The 21,663-nt window shown below is 45.9% G+C and overlaps 1 protein-coding gene across 4 annotated transcripts in view; it reads right to left on the bottom strand.

Moving 5' to 3' along the window:
- ppip5k1a (diphosphoinositol pentakisphosphate kinase 1a) overlaps positions 1-21,663 on the bottom strand; it is a 150,246-nt gene that overhangs the window by 69,578 nt on the left and 59,005 nt on the right. For all 4 annotated transcript variants that reach the window (XM_061664607.1, XM_061664597.1, XM_061664589.1 and 1 more), the window contains exons 19-22: positions 16,372-16,595; positions 10,155-10,282; positions 9,328-9,442; positions 9,141-9,248 (exon numbers count right to left, since the gene is read on the bottom strand). In XM_061664607.1, the coding sequence (XP_061520591.1) occupies positions 9,141-9,248; positions 9,328-9,442; positions 10,155-10,282; positions 16,372-16,595 (575 nt within the window). The remainder of the gene's footprint in view (positions 1-9,140; positions 9,249-9,327; positions 9,443-10,154; positions 10,283-16,371; positions 16,596-21,663) is intronic.

Below are 21,663 nucleotides of genomic sequence, written 5' to 3' on the forward strand. Positions count from 1 at the left end.
TTTGCATAATCAATGCCTCTCACCAAATACCAATTCGTAGCTGGTGATTCGAATCAAGAGCAGTTCAGCCGTGAACAAGCATTTAACAGAGACTGCTTAAAGTTTTCAACCAATAGAAGAAAGTGATTGGGAAGTGATTGTTTATTCTTCAATGCAGTACTATAAAAGTGCAAAGAAATGCACGATTTCACTGTCGCCACACTCTTTATTTTCCTGAGTAAAAAGTGTATTTGACTGCTGTTACTTTTTTTATTTACACATTAAGAATACAGTTTTACTGGCGTATTAAACGTGCAATGCATTGTGGGTTAATTATTCATACTTAAACTTAATTGGAATTGGGGTTGTAATACAGCCATGAATCTTTTTGGGAATGATGCAAAGGGGTTTTCACACATGGATTTGGGGATCATCTGCCATTCCTCCTTGCAGATCTTCCCCAGTTCTGTCAGGTTGGATAGTGAACATTGATGGACAGCCATTTTCAGGTCTCAATTGAGTTTAAGTCAGAGCTCTGGCTGGGCCATTCAAGAACAGTCACGGAGTTGTTCTGAAGCCACTCTGTTATTTTAGCTTTGTGCTTAGGGTCATGGTCTTGTTGGAAAGTGAACCTTCGGCCCAGTCTGAGGTCCTGAGTACTCTGGAGAAGGTTTTCGTCCAGGATATCCCTGTACTTGGCCGCATTCATCTTTCCTTCAATTGCAACCAGTCATCCTGTCCCTGCAGATGAAAAACACCCCTACAGCATGATGCTGCCACCACCATGCTTTACTATTGGGACTATATTAGGCAGATGATGAGCAGTGCCTGGTTTTCTCCACAAATACCGCTTAAGGCCAAACGGTTCTATTTTGGTCTCCTCTGACCAGAGAATCTTATTTCTCACCATCTTGGAGTCCTTCAGGTGTTTTTTTTTTTAGCAAACTGCATGCGGGCTTTCATGTGTCTTGCACTGAGGAGAGGCACCAGAACACCCGAGGTCGCAGTTCGATGATCAACTTTGTGGTTGTGTCATTGGACTTGCGGCCGCATGTCTTGGACACTCGGGTGAAGAGAGGGGCGGAGCTGTCAACTGATCACCACCTGGTGGTGAGTTTGCTCCGATGGTGGGGGAAGATGCCGGTCCGATGCGGTAGGCCCAAACATATTGTGAGGGTCTGCTGGGAACGTCTGGCAGAATCCCCTGTCAGAAGGAGTTTCAACTCCCACCTCCGACAGAACTTTGCTCATGTTCCGGGGGAGGCGGGGGACATCGAGTCCGAGTGGACCATGTTCCGCGCCTCCATTGCTTAGGCAGCCGACTGGAGCTGTGGCCGTAAGGTGGTCGGTGCCTGTCGTGGCGGCAATCCTCGAACCCGTTGGTGGACACCAACGGTGAGGAATGCCGTCAAGCTGTGCTAGGAGTCCTATCGGGCTTTTTTGGCCGGTGGGACTTCTGAGGCAGCTGATGGGTAGCGGCTGGCCAAGCGGAATGCAGCTTTGGTGGTCGCTGAAGCAAAAACTCGGGTATGGGAGGAGTTCGGTGAGGCCATGGAGAAAGACTTCCGGACGGCTTCGAGGAAATTCTCGTCTCAGGAGAGAAAGCAGTGCCCCAACAACACTGTGTATAGTGGGGATGGGGCGCTGCTGACCTTTGACACGGGACGTTGTGAGTCGGTGGGGAGAATACGTCGAAGACCTCCTCAATTCCACCGACACGCCTTCCCACGAGGAAGCAGAGTGTGGGTTTTCTGAGGCGGGCTCTCCTATCTCTGGGTTTGAGGTCACCGAGGTGGTTAAAAAGCTCCTCGGTGGCAAGGCTCCGGGGGTGGATGAGATTCGCCAGGAGTTCCTAAAGGCTCTGGATGTTGTAGGGCTGTCCTGGTTGACACGCCTCTGCAACATCGCGTGGAAATTGGGGACAGTGCCTCTGGATTGGCAGACTGGGGTGGTGGTCCCCCTTTTTAAGAAGGGGGACCAGAGGGTGTGTTCCAACTACAGAGGGATCGCACTCCTCAGCCTCCCTGGTAAGGTCTATTCAGGGGTGCTGGAGAGGAGGGTCCATCGGGAAGTCGAATCTCAGATTCAGGAGGAGCAGTGTGGTTTTCGTCCTGGACCAGGGCAGGGCCCTTGAGGGTGCATGGGAGTTCGCCCAACCAGTCTACATGTGTTTTGTGGACTTGGAGAAGGCGTTCGACCGTGTCCCTCGGGGAGTCCTGTGGAGGGTGCTTCGGGAGTATGGGGTACCAAACCCCCTGATACGGGCTGTTCGGTCCCTGTATGACCGTTGTCAGAGTTTGGTCTGCATATCCGGCAGTAAGTCGAACTCGTTCCCAGTGAGGGTTGGACTCCGCCACGGCTGCCCTTTGTCACCGATTCTGTTCATACTATTTGTGGACAGAATTTCAAGGCGCAGCCGAGGCGTAGAGGGGATCAGTATTCCTTCTCTGCTTTTTGCAGATGATTTGGTTTTGTTGGCTTCATCAAGCCGTGACCTCCAACTCTCAATGGAGCAGTTCGCAGTCGAGTGTGAAGCGGCTGGGATGAGAATCAGCACCTCCAAATCTGAGACCATGGTCCTCAGTCCGGAAAGGGTGGCGTGCCCTCTCCAGGTCGGGAATGAGATCCTGCCCCAAGTGGAGGAGTTTAAGATAAGATCCAGGATACAAACGGCCCAAATGAGTTTCCTCCGCAGGGTGTCCGGGCTCTCCCTGAGAGATAGGTTGAAAAGCTCGGTCATCCGGGAGGATCTCAGAGTAGAGTCGCTGCTCCTCCACATCGAGAGGAGCCAGATGAGGTGGCTGTGGCATCTGATTCAGATGCCTCCCGGACGGCTCCCTGGTGAGGTGTTCCGGGCATGTCCCACCGGGAGGAGACCCCGGGGACGACCCAGGACACGCTGGAGAGACTATGTCCTTCAGCTGGCCTGGGAACGCCTCGGGATCCCCCCCGGAAGAGCTGGATGAAGTGGCTGGGGAAAGGGAAGTCTGGACGTCCCTGCTTAAGCTACTGCCCCTGCGACCCGACCTCGGATAAGCGGTAGAAAATGAATGAATGGATGGAAAATGTAAAAGCAGGCCTACTGGGTTTGGTGTGGAGGAAGGGTCGGTGTCGGCGTTAACAGTGACTGAACAATAGAGATGGATAACTAGCTCGCTCATGGCACATAGTAGTTCACTTTCTAAGTCAACTAGGAAACGAAGATGCATAAAGATACAGCACTCAGCAGGCTTTGGATTTGATCCTGAACCAACTCAACCCTTTGACATTGCCCTGCAGCGGAGTTCAGACTGAAATTTCTTCTGGTAAGATTTCCTACACATCCTATTTTCATTTGCTAATTATGGTAGTTGTGTTTTAGGAGAAGACGAGAACAATGCTAAATCAATACAGAGGAAGCATACTTGATGTTTTGGAATTATAATTCAAATGATATCTTTCCGTAGATTTCTAACCTTGTTTGAGGTTTTTATAGCTCATGTCATATTTCATTGCTCATATCTAAAAAATATGATCACCCTTCAGATGAGGAGCCACCAGAGAGGTCAACTGGAGACACACACTGGGCCAACAGAGAAGGCAAAAGACGGCACAGTGTGGCGTGAAGAACAGGTCGGAAGGCATCTCTATCACAGCCGAATTGAATCTTAGGCTGCAGATGGAGAGCCAACTGAAGAAGAACAGTGTCGAGTCGCTTACAGAGTTTACTCTGTTTCGTCACTCTTGGCATGCTTCGAAATATTCAAGAGTGGACTGTTCAGCATGGACGCCAGATAGAGTATGACAGTTGGTTGATGACTCTTCCTGAACTAAAGGTGCTCATTGCCATCCTCCTTTTGCGTGGGGTGATCAAACTTCCATCACTGCGTGACGCATGGTCAGCAAAACAGGGACACCCACTGATCATCGGATTTATGGCCCGTTTTTTCTGCCATTATGGGGTGCTGTGTGTACATTAATGAGGAAAAAAATGAACCTAAATGATTTTAGCAAATGGCTGCACTATAACAAAGAGTGAAATATTTAAGGGGGTCTAAATACTTTCCATATCCACTGTATATTGTCCTGGTTGAGTTTACCAACCAACCACTTTAAATCCCAAGGTTCACATACTTTTTCCACCCTGCACTGTTAAGTTTACATGCTGTGTTTGTGATAGAAAAACAGAATTAAAGTGGGAGGAAAAAGTATGTGAACCCTTTTGATTCCTGCATTAATTGGTCATAAAATGTAGTCTGATCATCTAAATCACAAGAATAAACAGTCTACTTAAACTAATATCACGTTTTCATATTTTTATTGAAAAAACATGGACATTCACAGGTCAGGGAGGAAAAAAATTAGCGAACCCGCGGAGCAATAACCGCAACCAAATGTTACCTGTTGTTGCAGATCAGACATGCACAACGATCAGCATGATTTTTTTTTTTTTTTTTACCATTCCTCTTTACAAAACTGTTTCAGTTCAGCAAGATTCCTGGGATGTCTGGTGTAAATATCTCTCTAGGTCATTCCACAGCAACATAATAGCGTTGAGGGCAGAACCTCTTATATAAACTTTGATAAAGCTAGAAAATATTATTATGATAAAAGTATCTCCAAAAGTCTTGATGTTCATCGACCCACAGTTAGACAAACAGTCTATAAATTGAGCAAGTTCAGCACTGTTGCTTTTCTTCCAAGGAGTGGTCGTCCCATAAAGATGCCTGCAAGAGCAGGGCACAGAATTAGGTAAAAAAGAACCCTAGAGTGTCACATCAAGACTAAACGCAGACAGCAGATATGTGCCAGATCTGCCGTTTAGTTGCCAGATCCTCATAGCAATCAGAGCCGTTGGACGGATGTGTCAGTTGTGGACCACACCATCAATGTAACAGTCAAAGTGATTGGTTAGGGGCTGATACAGGTTAGGTCCGCAGACCAAATGCGGGAAAACTCTGAAATGTTTAGTTTAAAAAAAAAAAAAAAAAAAAAAAAAAAAAAAAAAAAGAGCCCACATTACATCCGGCCCATTGTTCCAAAACTCACTGGCCCGATCTGTATTGCGGATTCGGCCCGAATTTTGAACGACATCTGCCCCATATCCGGGCCAATTAGATTTTCCTATCTGGGAGAGAAATCACTGGCACATGCCAACATCTGTCGACAAATCTACCATAGGTAAAACATTAAACAAGAATGGGGTTCATGGGAGAACACCAAAGAGGAAGTCGTTGCTGCCTAAAAAACCCGTTTGCACGTTTAAAGTTTCCTAAAGAGCACTTGGATGTGCAGTTTTATAAAAGAGGAATGGTACAAAATTCATCCTGATGTGCATGTCTGATCTGCAACTGCCGCAAACATTTAGTTGAGGTTATTGCCGCCAATGGAGTCAACCACTTATAAAATCCAAGGGTTCATTTACCTTTTCCTCCCTGTCCTGTAAATGTTTATTTTCAATAAAAATATGAAAACATAAAATTATTTGGGTGGTATTAGTTTTAGCTGCCACAGAACAGCCAAATTGTTAGTGTGGTATTATTTTAAGCAGTAAAAAGCTCCTCGGTTTCAGGGCCCCAGGTGTGGATGAGATCTGTCTGAGTAATATTAAGAATATTGATGATGATAGTAATAATTAATTTTATTGATAGGGACCTTTCCATCCACACAAAGTCACTGTACAAAACACAGGTCAAAGAAATCAAGCAATACAATAAAAATAAAGCATACAACATCAATTAAAATTACAAATGATTTGGGAAATGTTAAAGTGAATAGACAGTCCGTACAGGAGTCTCTTGAGTTTGGATTTGAAGAGGGTTAAGTCGTGATTGTGTAGTGATTTCCAAAGACGGCGGGTAGCGCGGCTGAACGCTCTGTCCCCACGGTCGGCAGTCCTACGGAAGGGACAGTGAGGTTGATGGAGGACGATGATCTGAGAGAGCCGTGGGACGAGGGGGGTGGCAATGTGAAGGAGGTCAGCAAGATATTTGGCGGAGCAAGGTTATTGATGGCCTAGAAGGTGCAGATCAGTATTTTATATTGGATGCGGTATTTGAAAGGGAGACAGTGGAGTTGTTGTAGGGATGGAATGATGTGGTGAGTTGGGGGGGGCGGGTGTCCTTGTGATAATACTGGAGGCAAAGTTCTGGAGAAGCTGCATTTTCTTTTTTGTGACTTGTGATGGAGACCAAACAAGAGAATAATAACAATGTTCCCAATTAGCCTGTTCACCTGTGCAAACAGGTGTTTGATGAGCATTCCTCAACTTTCTCAGTCTTTTTTGGAATGTGTTGAAGCCATAAAATTCGAAGTTAATGATTATTTGCTAAAAACAATAAAGTTTATCAGTTTAAGCATGACATATCTTGTCTTTGTAGTGTATTCAATTAAATATAGGTTGAACATGATTTGCAAATCATTGTATTCTGTGTTTATTTATGTTTAACATCCCAACTTCATTTGAATTGGGCTTGTAGACCTGGGTGTCTTCTGCGTAACATTGAAAATTAAATTTACCGAAAATATAGCTAAGAGGTAGGATGTAGGTGATAAAGGGTAGGGGGCCCAAGACAGAATCCTGGGTGAGACCGGAGAAAATGAGGGACAGATAGGATTTGAATGATTTCATCTGAACTAACTGGGTGCGGCCGCACAGGTAAGAACTGTACCACTGGAGGTGTGTGTGTGTGTGTGTGAGCGTGTAATGCCAATGTGGTGGGAGTCTGTTCAGGAGGATGGTGTGGGAAATGGTATGAAATCAATCAGTCAAATCAAGGAGGATGAGGATCTTGAGCAGGCCTATCAGCTGCCAGGAAGAGGTCATTGGTAATCTTGATGAGTGCCGTTTCAATACTATGGAGGGGGTGGAATCCAGACTTGTATCGTTCATGGTGATTATTGGAAGTGAGGTGGGAGTGAAGCTGGGAAGCAATAGTCTTTTCCAAGATTTTTGAGAGAAATGTGAGGTTGGCGATGGGACGACGGTTATTGAAATTATTTGGATCTTCACCAGTTTTCTTTTTCAGTATTGGGGCTATTACTGCAGTTTTGAATGCTGTGGGGAAAATACCAGTAGAGAGAAATAAGTGGATGATCTTAGACCAGAACAGTAGGTAGGGGTTCAAATTAGCAAGTCAAGGGCTTGGAGCAACGGAAGACTTCTGAAATGTCCATGGCAGAAGGCAGAGTAAAACCTGAAAGTAAGTGGACCCCTGGGCCTGATCCCGCCCCTCAGTTGATTGGGTGGGGTCCTCAGCCTCCGCGGTGCGGCCAGAGCAATTACAGGACACTTCTGTCAGTCTTTGTGCATGTAAAACGGTGTCAATTCACTTGCATGTATCCGCAGGCACACACACAAGGACTCTTTCACTGGGTGTGGGGTCACGCACTTACTGCGACAAATAACTCATGAATATGCAAATCACTTGTGTATCCCCTCATTTATACTCTCATCCTGTAGACTTTCATAATTTACATAATTAATCCCACCACACTTCAGTTGTACAGCCGGGTCCACGAACCTGGTCCTGCATGCTTCTTCTGTCCTTGTCCTGTTCTATCTTGTCCTGTCCTTCCCTCACAGGGTGTAGCACTACAGCCCCATGCAACACTAATATTAATGGTTCATTGTTGCAGATAATGTAATGATTTATTTCTCTCATGCTGTTAACAATTAGCGCTTTGTTTTTTGTCTTTGTTTCTCTCTCCCCTCTAGAGACTTTGCTCTGTTCGACTGATCAAGTCTGATTCTCAATAAACCTCAATTATAATACTAAGAAACCACAGCGGAAGCTTAAAAACTCCACTGTGACACAGTAAAACTGTTCTGGCATAAAAGGGATACAGATTTTCCATTCTGCTTGACCTAACAGCCGAACAGGACGAAAAAAAAAAAGTAAGTGGACAGGTAGGACAGGGAGGTAGTGAGGATGGACTAAGGCAGGAGGAAGGAGGAAGTTGCTATTGGATGTTTGATTTTTGCATCAAAAAATGACATTATTAAAGAAATTAAAGACAAAAGCTAGTTTGCATGTTCTCACCGTGCCTGCGTGGGTTTTCTCGGGGCACTCCGGTTTCCTCCCACATCCCAAAAACATGCATGGTAGGTTAATTGAAGACTCTAAATTGCCCGTATGTGTGCATGTGAGTGCGAATGGTTGTTTGTTTGTATGTGCCCTGCGAATGGCTGGCAACCAGTTCAGGGTGTACCCCAACTCCTGCCCAATGATGGCTGGGATAGGCTCCAGCACGCCCGCGACACTAGTGAGGAGAAGCGGCTCAGAAAATGGATGGATGGATGGATGGATGGATTAGTACAAGTGGGAAGGAATGGAGTCTGGTGGGCGTGAAATATCGCCAAGCAGGGAGAATACTACCTTGGAGCCTTTGTTTTTATGGATGAGGGTTGTGTAGTAGGTAGATTTAGATTTCATATTGAAGCCTATGGATTAGGAATGGGATGTCACTTACATACAGTATATGTGAGTCAAGACAGGTGAGCGAATACTTTTGCAACATAGTGTATAGCTCAATAATTCAGCACTATATTGTTCTCAGTCTTTACACATTTTCAGCACTTACCCTCAAACATATTTTATGTATTTTATTTAGAAATTCTTATTTTTTCTTATTCCAATTTAGAAACAAAACACAATTTATTTAGTTCAACTTTAAGGAACACTCATGCCAAATACCATGCTTGTATCACAAAGTGCATAATTCTACCCAAAATCCACAATTACCTGCTTCATTAATACAGCGTGGACATTTTTGACAAATGGTAGAATTGTATGAGCACAAGGTGGACCGAACATGATTCAGTTAGCAAGTTGACTGTGTTCTGTTTAACAACTATAATTCGAATTTCAACTGAAGTAAGCACATTTTAAAATACGTATTATACTTGTATGTGTGCAAATGTTTGGGCCACATTTAAGAAGACATCAGTTTCATTATTCCGCTCTATTTTCATGATGACTAAGTGATACTGATGAGGACGCCCCCTGGATTTTATAGTGATAATGACGGGTTAGCATGTGTATCACATTTTATGACCAATTCATGCAAAAATCCTGGAAATTACAAAGGGTTCGCATACTTACGGTATACTATTGTTTGAGTTACATTTTTGCTGTTGTTGATCTAGCAAAATAATGAATGAATGAAAAACAAAATATAACCTTATTGTTGTCCTCATATAACATAATGACAATCTGAGTCATGTAGTTGAGTTCAGAAACAGCACTAAGGTAATCCATGGCACGATTCCACTGCTGATCTTTCTCTTCCTTTTGGACATAAAGACAAAACTGTTTTACTGTGACCTGCCAGAATATACATATGACGATCAAGATATTCAAATCTTACATCAAGTAAACCACCATAGCGGAAAATACTCAGCAGAGAGTGGACGTGACTTTCACTGGTGAAATATAGACGTGTCCTCACATGTCGTCCTGGTGACATCACTCCGCGTGAGTATCTGCAAACAAGATCTGTCACTTAAATGTACTAGTTCATGGTGAAAAAATTGGCACTTATACCATATTTCTGGACTTAAAATCACATCTGCAGAAAAAAAATCCCCCAAAATTGAATCAGAAGTAATTTTAGGCTAGTTTTCTGATGAAATATTAGATTTTCAGACATATTTTGGCCCAACCACATTTTGGACACAGCTATGATACATGAAAAATTTGTTAATACTTTAATTTTACAGTATAGTTAATTCCTTTGTCCACACTGGCTATGCAGTGTCTCCAGTTCTGTGTGTTTTTTTTTTTTTTTTTAAAGTTGTCATTTTCAAGGTCGGGGATTCCACCAGACAGCGACAATATATAGAATATGACTAATTACTGCCACTTTATATGATAGTACATTCCTTTTTCCACATGCAGTAAATTTGGTCTCCGGTTCTGCCTTCTATGTTACACCAAGACATAGGGGGGTATTGATTTTGGCGATCGAAAGGGGGCTTTCCAAAGGCAATGAGTTATTTACCAATTGCTCGAAAATGTATTGGTATTGTATTGCCAGTTTAATTTTATTGAGCAAAAAAAATAGGTAAATCAACTTGTTAGTAAATTATTGACCATTAAGACCCCATATCTTCTTAATCAAAAACATTCTCAGTTGTCACCCAAAGCTTTGTACCAATCATTTTACTTATCAAGGATACTTTAGCCTCCACTCACAGAGGGTGCAGCTTGTTGACAGACTCATCCTCATGAGTCCTCTGAAGGTCAAGCTGGATCTTTCTGACCAGTGGAAGGCAGTAGGCATATGCAATGTCCAGCTTTTCAGCTTTATTTATGCCATATTCCTAGAGTAAAAAAAAACAAACAAAATAGAAACGGTCACGAGCTGTAGAAGCAACGGAAACTTGAATGCAAGGGCTGAAATTGGCACAGTTTGTAATATGTCCAAAACCTGGGCTAAAAAAAAGAAGAAAAAACCTAAAAATTTTAAGATATTTCTGAACTTTGACCCATTACCCATCATTGATGATCAATAGACTTGGGCTGTGTAATCTCCTGATGTGAGATTATGTCTGCTGCACCTTTTGCCTATCTTAAAAATGAGGATGAAAAAAAAAGCACTTCAGTTGACTTAATTTCAGCCAGATAAAAAAGATCAACTGTGTGTGCATTGGCTTTTTACTTAGACTCAATCTGATACTTGGTCAAGAGAAGAATAACACACCAGAAGTACAGACCCTTTCCAAAAAAAAAAAAAGAATCCCAGCACAAGTAATTAAATCTTATAGAGTCTCTATCAAACATATTAGTGAACGAACACTATATCACACGCATGTTAGTCAACTGGTGTACGGAGTTGCTGAGCCGGCACATCGAGGAGGGGTGAGTCAGCGAGCCCGTCCAGCAGGGGAACTAACCAGGGGGACGCAACAGACAGCCCAGAACCAAGGGAGGTCCCGATCCCCACCGAAGCACCCCGACCAGTCCCGAAGGGAGGGGCACGGGCAACGGACCACCGCCCCCCACCCAGTGAGGCCCACCGCCTCCATCTCCCCCGGAGAGCATGGGGGCCCCAGCCACCAACAGGGCCCAACACAGCAACCAGCAGCCACCCAAAAACAGTCATAGCCCGCCAAAGCGAGCCCATGTTAAGCGGCCCGAAGAGGTAATGTGGGTTCCCCTTCCCATGAGCTCATTACTTGTGGTAGAGGCCAAGAGGGTCAGATGCGTATTGAGCTGGGTGGTGTCCGACGGCAGGGACTTTGGCAGTTTGATTCCCGGCTACAGAAGCTGGCTCTAGGGACGTGGAATTGAGAAGTTCCGACGAGAGATAGTAAGGCACACCTCAAAACATAGCTTGGGCTCCGGTACAAGTCCTCTTGAGAGGGGTTGGACTCTTTTCGACTCTGGAGTTGCCCACGGTGAGGCGCCGAGCAGGTGTGGGTATACTTATTGCGTCCTGGCTCGAGGCCTGTAAATTGGAGTCCACCCCGATGGACGAAAGGGTAGCCTCCTTCCGCCTTCGGGTGGTGGCATGGGTCCTGACCGGGGACGGGTCCTGAGTGTTGTTTGTGCCTATGCACCAAACAGCAGTTCAGAGTACCCACCCTTTTCGGAGTCCTTGGAGAGGGTGCTGGAGAGCGCTCTCGCTGGGGACTCCATCGTTCTGCTGGGGGACTTCAATGCTCACGTGGGCAATGAAAGTGAGACCTGGAAGGGCGTGATTGGGAGGAACGGCTCCCACAATCAGAACCCCAGTGTTGTTCTGTTATTGGACTTCTGTGCTCATCACGGATTGTCCATAATGTACACCATGTTCAAGCATAAGGGTGTCCACGTGCACTTGGCACAAAGACACCATAGGTCACAGTTCGATGATCGACTTTGTGGTTGTGTCATCGGCCTTGCAGCCGCATATCTTAGACACTTGGTTGAAGAGAGGGATAGAGCTGTCAACTGATCACCACCTGTGGAAGATGCCGGTCAGACCTGGCAGGCCCAAACATATTGTGAGGGTCTGCTGGGAACGTCTGTCAGAATCTCCTGTCAGAAGGAGTTTCAACTCCCACCTCCGGCAGAACTTAACACCCCTCCCAGGGGAGGCGGGGGACATCGAGTCCGAGTGGACCATGTTCTGTGCCTCCATTGCTGAGGCAGCCGACCGGAGCTGTGGCGGTAAGGTTGTCAGTGCCTGTCGTGGCGGAAATCCCTGACCTGTTCGTGGACAACAGCGGTGAAGGATGCCGTCAAGTTAAAGGAGGAGTCCTATCAGGCATTTTTGGCCTGTGGTACTCCTGAGGCAGCTGATGGGTACCGGCTGGCCAAGCGGAATGCAGCTTTGGTAGTCGCTGAGGCAAAAACTTGGCGTGGGAGGAGTTGGGTGAGGCCGTGGAGAACGACTTACGGATAGCTTCGAGGAAATTCTGGTCCACCATCCGCCGTCTCAGGAGGGGGAAGCAGTGCACCATCAAGACTGTGTATAGTGGGGATGGAGTGCGGCTTAACTCGACACAGGACGTTGTGAGTCGATGGGGAGAATACTTCGAAGACCTCAGTTTAACCAACACGCCTTTCCATGAGGAAACAGAGTCTGGGGTCTCTGAGGTCGACTCTCCTATCTCTGGGGTTGAGGTCACTAAGGTGGTTAAAAAGCTCCTCGGTGGCAAGGCCCCGGGGGTTGATGAGATTCGCCCGGAGGCTCTGGATGTTGTGGGGTTGTCCTAGTTGACACGCCTGTGCAATATCTCGTGGACATCGAGGACAGTGACTCTGGGATGGCAGACTGGGGTGGTGATCCACCTTTTAAAGAAGGGGGACCAGAGCATGTGTTCCAACTACAAGGGATCACACTCCTCAGCCTCCCTAGTAAGGTCTATTCAGGGGTGCTGGAGAGGAGGGTCCGTCGGGGAGTTGGATCTCAGATTCGGAAGGAGCAGTGTGGTTTTCGTCCTGGCAGGGTCCTCAAGGGTGCATGGGAGTTCGAGTCCAGTCTACATGTGTTTTGTGGTCTCGGAGAAGGCGTTCGACCGTGTCCCTCTGGGAGTCCTGTGGGGGGGTGCTTCGGGAGTATGGCGTACCGAACCCCCTGATACGGGCTGTTTGGTCCCCGTACGACCAGTGTCAGAGTTTGGTCCGTATTGCTGGCAGTAAGTGAAATTCGTTTACGGTGGAGGGTTGGACTCAGTCAATACTGCCCTTTGTCACCGATTCTGTTCATAACTTTTATGGACAGAATTTTTAGTCGCAGCCGAGGTGTAGAGGGGTCCGGTTTAGTGGCCTCAGTATTGCATCTATGCTTTTTACAGATGATGTGGTTCTGTTGGCTTCATCAAGCAGTGATCTCCAACTCTCACTGGAGTGATTTGCAGCCGAGTGTGGGATGAAAATCAGCACTTCCAAATCTGAGACCATGGTCCTCAGTGAGAAAAGGGTGGAGTGCCCTTTCCGAGTCGGGGATGAGATCCTGCCCCAAGTTGAGGAATTCAAGCATCTCAAAGTCTTGTTCAAGAGTGAGGGAAGAATATAACGGAAGATCGACAGGCGTGGACTGCAGTGATGTGGACTTTGTATCTGTCCGTGGTGGTGAAGAAGGAGCTAAGCCGAAAGATAAAGCTTTCAATTTATCTACCTACCCTCACCTATGGTCACGAGCTGTGCGTCGTGACCGAAAAAACAAGATCCCAGATGCAAGTGGCAGGTTTTCTCCACATGGTGTCCGGGCTCTACCTTCGAGATAGGGTAAGAAGCTCGGCAATCCGGGATGGGCTCGGAGTAGAGCCGTTGCTCCTCCATGTTGAGAGGAGCCAGATGAGGTGGCTTGGGCATATGATTAGGATACGTCCCGATGGGACGTAGGATGCCCACGTCCCACCGGGAAGAGACCCCGGTAACAACCCAGGACACGCTGGAGAGACTATGTCTCCCGGCTGGCCTGGGAACACCTCGGGTTCCCCCCGGAGGAGTTGGATGAAGTGCCTGGGGAGAAAGAAGTCTGGGCTTCCCTTCTAAAGCTACTGCCCCAGCGACCCGACCTCAGATAAGCAGAAGTAAATGAATGGATGGTTGGTTTATTGAAGACTCTATATTGCCTGGAGGTGTGAATGAGTGAATGGTTGTTTATATGTGCCTGCGATTCGCTGGCGACCAGTTCAGGGTGTACCCTGCCCCTCGTCCAAAGATAGTGGGGATAGGCTCCAGCAGGCCCGCGACCCGAGTGAGGATAAGCAGTATGGAAAATAGATGGATGGATGGACTAGGATGTGTGAGGTGCATCAGTCACATTCATCACCCACCTCATTCATCACTAAAGATATTGTTTTTACATATTGATATTTGACTTGTTAATACTGCTGACACTTGTATGACACTAATGTACAAATATTCCTTAAAACAATGCAATTGCAGGGTTAAATTGAAGGTTTTATGGCTACAGTTTCCAGATTTGAAACAAAAACTACTCTCAATGGGAAATGTTGCTTTGAAAATGACCAAAATCCAGTTTGTGTCCCAGAACCGATTGTGGTCATACTTAAGGTACTACTGTGTAGCGGACACGCCACGCAAAGATGCCTCCCTGCACCCCATCCTCGCACTACCGCTGCTCCCCGCCGAGGAAGATAAATACGAACTGGCGAGACGCAACTTCACATGCAGACGTTAAATGAATAAACAGTCATAAACCATCAAAAACAAGACACAGACATTAGCTTTGCCATGACGACGCTAAGTGAATTTCGGCTGCCTGGCGCTTCAAAGCGGAGACCCAAGGATGCAGAGTTCGCACCCGGACGCTAAGTTAATTAACTTCCCGCCAGTCGGAGGATTTCACCAACAAAGGCGTCTCCACCGTGTTGAGTACCGCCACTTGGGAGTTTGAACAGGCAACGAGACCCATGGGCGACGGAACGACACTACAGACATGGGTTCATTAGACAGTCTGTGGCGGACTTGACTGGGAGTTAATATTTTAAGAACTTTACATGAACGCCACTAGTGACTGTATTGCTGCAAACTTGAATGTCTAATGTCGAATTTGTTAACTGAACCACATGAAATGCTTCACCCCACAACTTAAATGTCACATGGAAAATAGTAATGTTCTCCACACCACACAACATTTGAAACGCTCATTACAGGTATTAAAGAGGATGAGCTTGGAACAATGCAAGGTGAGGAAATTGTCTCGTTATCTTAAATTCTATAATTAATATTTTATTCTACTGGTTTTAAACCACAAAATAATCCTAAAATGGAAATATAATGCCAAATGGCAGTCCAGCCAGCTCTGTGGTCAGGAAGGTGGTGGAAAGGGAGGAGGGGGGTAAATCCCCCCCTTTTTGTCTCGCTCTCCCTAAAAAGGGCCGGCGCTGTGGTCAGAGAGGTTTTTTTTTTTTTTGGTCTCACCCTGAAGCCTTTTGTCTCCCACCGAAGTCTTTTGTCTCCCCCAAACAACTTGCCGACGACTGAGCCAGGCAGGACGCCACCTCACCTTGTAGATTCCTCAACCGAGGTGGCGAGGACACATCGGACGATCCCAGGCTGCGGAGCATCCTGCAAGCGCTCCGAGCTACCCTGTTTGGGGGTCTGAGCTCAGTCCGAGGGAACGGAAGCAGACGCAATGCACCCACTCCGAACGTTTTGCGAAGAGAGACACCCGAGAGACGTCCTGCCTGGGAACTTGTTGGGCTCCTTTTTTTCTTCCTCCCTTTGGTTGAATCCACCTGTTCCGGTACGGACCGGGCCGGCCGAACACTCGGGAGCCTGACTCGCCTGCCTCAAACGTGTTCCAGACACGTAAATCCAACATTGCGGTCTACTAAAAGTACAGATTAGTGCATATTTAGGTTTAAATTAACGAGAACAGGAATCCTCAGCTATATGTATTCACTACACGCCCATTCTGCTAATCTCACCTCACAAGTCAGTTCCTTTGCCAATATTCGTCTGTACCTTGTTTGTTTTGTGTTTGTCTGTCCTTACCCTGTAGATTCCTCCATGTTAGATCATTAAATTTTCTATAAAATTCACCACTTGCATCGTGTGTCTGTGTTTGGGTTCGGGACAAAAACCTCTGGGAGTCTAGGACTCATCAAAGTTTCTGAAGTGTAGCCACCTTCTGAATGAGAGACTGATAACGCTTCCCCTAAATTTTATTCACACAAAAAGCGACGTGGTGCCCCTCATATATATCAAATAGCTTGAGTTATAACACTGTAATTTAAATTTTTAATTTTAATTTAAAATTACGATAAACCGGAAGTGACGCAAGCGCCGCTTCCAGCTCATTCTTTCTTCTTAATTACATTCTTAAGTCAACCCGTAGTAGCTACAACTATAATACAAGTCCTTTTTCCTCATTGCTTTAACAAAACAAACATTTACATTTACTCATACTCTGACAATTAGTAGTGCAGGAGATCATCCTCTATCTTACCTGCGGGATCACAATGTCGGCCAAAGCACGAGAAAGTCTGAACAACTCCAGTGTGTCCTCCAAACCCAGAGTAGCATTATGAATGACATCATATTTTACACAGTCGTAAATGTCAGGTATTTTACTGATGTCGTAGCGGCCGTTTTTCATGCGGAAATCTCTCTCAAGTTTGGACCAGCGCTGCAACATCAGCTCCAGTGTTTCACTGTGGTAAAGTTGCAGGTCTGAGGACAGCAAGCACAGAAGATATCCTGGTTACTGGTGCACTAATGCACACTATTTAAAGAAATATCACCGTAGTAAATTATAAACCAACCTCAAAATTATATTTGTTAAATTTGCATAAAAATAACCATATATTTCATTTAAATAGAGGTTTTTAAAGTACTCAAAGTTCCTTTACATAACCCACGGATCCCCGAGGCTACCTAGTTGATCCTGCCAGTAGCATATCTTTATCACCTCAAAGATTAACCATGGCAGTCCTAGTACACGCGTACAGTAAAACCGCGAATGGCTCATTAAATCCGTTGTACTTCCTTTGATCGCTCTGCCGTAACTTGGATAACTTTTTTTTTTCTTGCTAATTATTTCTTCACTGGAGGAGCAACGTTCTAATTTTGAGGAGCAATTGTTTGCAGGTTTATTGCACAGGGACCCAGAGCAGAGGTTTTATTCAACTAAAAAAATGACAATCGGGGAATTAAATGTAGGGCTGCATCTATCGAACATTTTAGTACTAGAGTATCCTCCAAACCCCTCTTCTGTTTGGGTACATAACCCATTTTACCTGTTATTCCTCTGTGACCACATTGGCCACATTTTTCACCAACGTGACTCAAATTGGACTCACAGATCAGATGGTAGTATACTGGCCATATGTCACACAGTGACTACACTGGACAAAACTTTTAAGCACCCTGAATGTAAGTAGCCTCAGTGTGGGGAAAGTTCTTTGTCTACACAAACTAGCTAAAAAAAAAAATAAAATTCAGTCCACTGTTCCAAAAATTAACTAGTTCAGTTCATTGTTAAAAATTTTGAACCATAACCATTCTTTATAGTTCTTTTTTACTTTCCCTCATAATGTTGCTGACAAGACTATTACACTCAAAATACAGCAGGGCTGTGTGGGGTCCCCGGCTGACTTGGGGCTCATGGTAGTGTGTCAGCGCCTCCTTCCTCGGTCTGGCCGCCTTCCGAGCCATGTTCTGGTCACTGGGTTATGGTCGGTTTGTGGGGAGGGGTGGGGGGATGGGTCGGTCAGATTGGCCCAAAACGGCCAGTACAGTACAAGTTAGTGTTGGGAATCTCTGGCATGAGACCGATACGATTCGATTCAGTTTGGGAGCGAAACGATGTGATTCAATTCGATATGGAAAAAAAGCTTGTTTTATTATTGTTGATGTAGACGTTAATCATAAAAAAACAACAACTCTATAAAATGACATTTTACAAGTATTTTCAAACGTAAAAGACAACTTATCCCCGAGCATTGTTGCTATATGGCACTGTAAAAAATAAACAACAAAATCCCATGTCAATGTATTGATTCTTAGACATGGAATAAATACATCATACAGCAACATAATTTTTGTTGGATGGGATCAGAAATGGACGAAAGGACGCATGTACAGGAAAAAACACGACATACCCATATTCAATATATAACTACTTCAAATTAATCCAGAGGGAGAATACAGTAGAATTAGAGTAAACAACAGAAACCGAAATAAAACAGAACATTTTATTCATCATCACTGTCCACATCTTTTTTGCAGGGCAGATTTCTCTTGAGGACGATCAACGACAATCCACATGCTCATGTTTGAGTAGACGACGTTTGTTGGAGATAATATCTCCTGCAGTGCAAAAAAACCTTTCAGATGCCACACTGGCTGGTATACAGAGATATTGTTTCGAGAGAGATGACAGCAATGGCAGGTCCTGCTGCTCTTTCCACCATTGTAGTGGTTTGTTTTTCAGGGGCAAAGACTCACGATCACTGTACCTCCTCACTTCATCACTGGCCTGGTCAATCACAGATCTGTTAGCACATCTGCCTCACAGTTCTGTAATTTATTGAGATGTACTGTCCTCCTCACTTCAAAGTATTATCCAAACAGCTGGTCCAGAGCTGATATTTTATTCTTTTTGAAGGAGGGTTATTAGCTGTAAAATGCAATAGGGACATAAAATAAAGCCACACATAGTTCCACAACAAATCTGAGAACAAAAAATCATCTTTAGGCTTCGGTTGCACAATTTATGTAGGTATGTCATCTCAATAAATCTCAATAACAACCAATCACACTCACATTCACATCTATGGGCAATTTAGAGTCCTCAATCAACCTACCACGCATGTTTTTGGGATGTGGGAGGCTGGGGCTCAATCTCCGGCCCCGCCTGTGTGGAGTTTGCATGTTTTTCCCGTGCCTGTGTGGGTTTTCTCAGGGCACTCTGGTTTCCTCCCACATCCCCAAAACATGTATGGTAGTGTAGCGGACATGCCACGCAAAAGATGCCACCCGGCACCCCAGCCTCGCATTACCGCCACTCCCCGCTGAGGTAGACGTTAACTCCAGAGTCACACGCAGACTCTAAACGGATAAACACAAACAATAAACTATCTTCAACAAGACACAGACATTTGCTTTGCCATGCCGACGCTAAGTAGATCACATCTGCCTGGTACTTCAAAGCGGAGACCCAAGGATGCTGAGTTCGCCCCCGGACTCCAAGTTAATTAACTCCCCGCCAGTCGAAGGACTGCACCCACAAAGGCGCCTCCAACCTTTTGACTACTGCCACTTGGGACTTGGAACAAGCAACAGCACGACACTACAGACATGGGTTCATAAGACAGTCTGTGACTCGACTGGGAGTCAATATTTTAATAACTTTACATGAATGCCACTAGTGACTGTATTGCTGCAAACTTGAATGTCTAACATCAAATCTGATGTTAACTGAACCACATGAAATGTCTCAACCCATGCCACAAATGTCACATGAAAATAGTAATGTTCTCCACACCACATAAAATTTGAAACATGCATTACAGGTATGAAAGAGGATGAGAGTGGAACAATGCAGGGTGGGAAAATGGTCTCGTTATCTTAAACGCAATAATTAATATTTTATTCCACTGGTTTTAAACCACAAAATAATCCTAGAATGGAAAAATAACGTCCAGCCCCTCGGTGTTCAGGAAGGTGGTAGAAAAGGAAAGGGGGGGGGGGGGGGGGGTGACCTCAGTCTGCTGTGCTTTGTTGCTGTTACTAGATTTGACTCGCCGACGACCACGCCAGGCAGGACGCCCACCTCACCCGAGGTGGCAAGGACACATTGGATATGATCCCCGGCTGCAGCAAATATGACGTGGTGCCCCTCATATATATCAAATACCTTTATATATAACACTGTAATTTAAAATTACAATAACCCGGAAGTGACGCAGGCGCCGCTTCCAACTCATGGTTTCCTTCTAAATTACGCAAAATTTTTACAAATCCAATAAACGCTATAGTAGGTTAATTGAAGACTCTAAACTGCCCGTAGGTGTGAATGGGTGTGTGTGAATGGTGGTTTGTTTATATGTGCCCTGTGATTGGCTGGAAACCAGTTCTGGGTGTACCCCGCCTCCTGCCGATGATAGCTGGGATAGGCTCCAGCACTCCCGCGACCCTTGTGAGGATAAGCGGCTCAGATAATGGATGGATGGGTGAAATATCACACAGCAATAAGTATTCAGACCGTTTGCTCAGTATTTAGTAGAAGCACCCTTTTGAATTAATACAGCCATGAGTCTTTTTGTGAATGATGCAACAAGTTTTTCACACCTGGATTTGGGGATCATCTGCCATTCCTCCTTGCAGATCATCTCCAGTTCTGTCATGTTGGACGGTGAACTTTGGTGGGCAGCCATTTTCAGGTCTTTCCAGAGATGCTCAATTGGGTTGAAGTCAGGGCTCTGGCTGGGCAATTCAAAAACAGTCACGGAGTTGTTCTGAAGCCACTCCTTCGGTATTGTAGCTGTGTGCTTAGGGTCATTGTCTTGTTGGAAGGTGAACCTTCGGACCAGTCTGAGGTCCTGGGCACTCTGGAGAAGGTTTTCGTCCAGGATATCCCTGTACTTAGCCACATACATCTTTCCTTCGATTGCAACCAGTCGTCCTGTACCAGCGGCTGAAAAACAACCCCACAACATGATGCTGCCACCACCATGCTTTACTGTTGGGACTATATTAGGCAGGTGATGAGCAGTGCCTGGTTTTCTCCACACATACCGCTTAAGGCCAAAAAGTTCTATCTTGGTCTCATCAGACCAGATAATCTTATTTCTCGCCATCTTGGAGTCCTTCAGGTGTTTTTTTTTTTTTTAGTAAATTCCATGTGGGCTTTCATGTGTTGTGCACTGAGGAGAGGCTTCCGTCGGGCCACTCTGCCATAAAGCCCCAATTGGGGGAGGGCTGCAGTGACGGTTGATTTTCTAGAATTTTCTCCCGTCTCCATCTCTGGAGCACAGCCACAGTGATCTTTGGGTTCTTCTTTACCTCTCTCACGAAATCTCTTCTCCCGCGAATGCTCAGTTTGGTCTTACAGGGCTCACTGTCATTGCCTACGTGAGCATTGAAGTTCCCCAGCAGAACGATGAAGTGCCCTGCGGGAGCGCTCTGCTGCACCCCCCTTCCAAGGACTCCAAAAAGGGTGGGTTCGCTGAACTGCTGTTTGGTGCGTAGGCACAAACAACAGTGAGGACCCATCCCCCCACCCGAAGGCGGAGAGAAGCTACCCTCTCGTCCACCGGGGTGAACCCCAACGTACAGGCGCCGAGTTGGGGGGCAATAAGTATAGCCACACCGGCTCGGCGCCTCTCACCGTGGGCAACTCCAGAGTGGAAGAGAGTCCGACCCCTGGACTGGAGGACTGGTACAAGAGCCCAAGCTGTGTGTGGAGGCGAGCCCGACTATATTTAGTCGAAACAGCTCGATCTCACACACCAGTTTGGGCTCCTTACCTGCCAAAGAGGTGACATTCCACGTCCCTAGAGCCAGCTTCTGTAGCCGGGGAACGGATCGCCAAGCTCCCTGCCTTCGGCCACCGCCCAGTTTACACTGCACCCGACCTCTATGGCCCCTCTCACAAGTGGTGAGCCCATGGGAAGGGGGACCCATGTTACCTTTTCGGGCTGTGCCCAGCCAGGCCCCATGAGTGCAGGCCCGGCCACCAGGCGCTTGCCTTCGATCCCCACCTCGAGGCCTGGCTGCAGAGGAGGACGCCAGTGAT

The sequence above is a fragment of the Phycodurus eques genome, chromosome 2 (assembly GCF_024500275.1).
Source record: "Phycodurus eques isolate BA_2022a chromosome 2, UOR_Pequ_1.1, whole genome shotgun sequence".
Classification (NCBI taxonomy): Eukaryota; Metazoa; Chordata; class Actinopteri; order Syngnathiformes; family Syngnathidae; genus Phycodurus; species Phycodurus eques.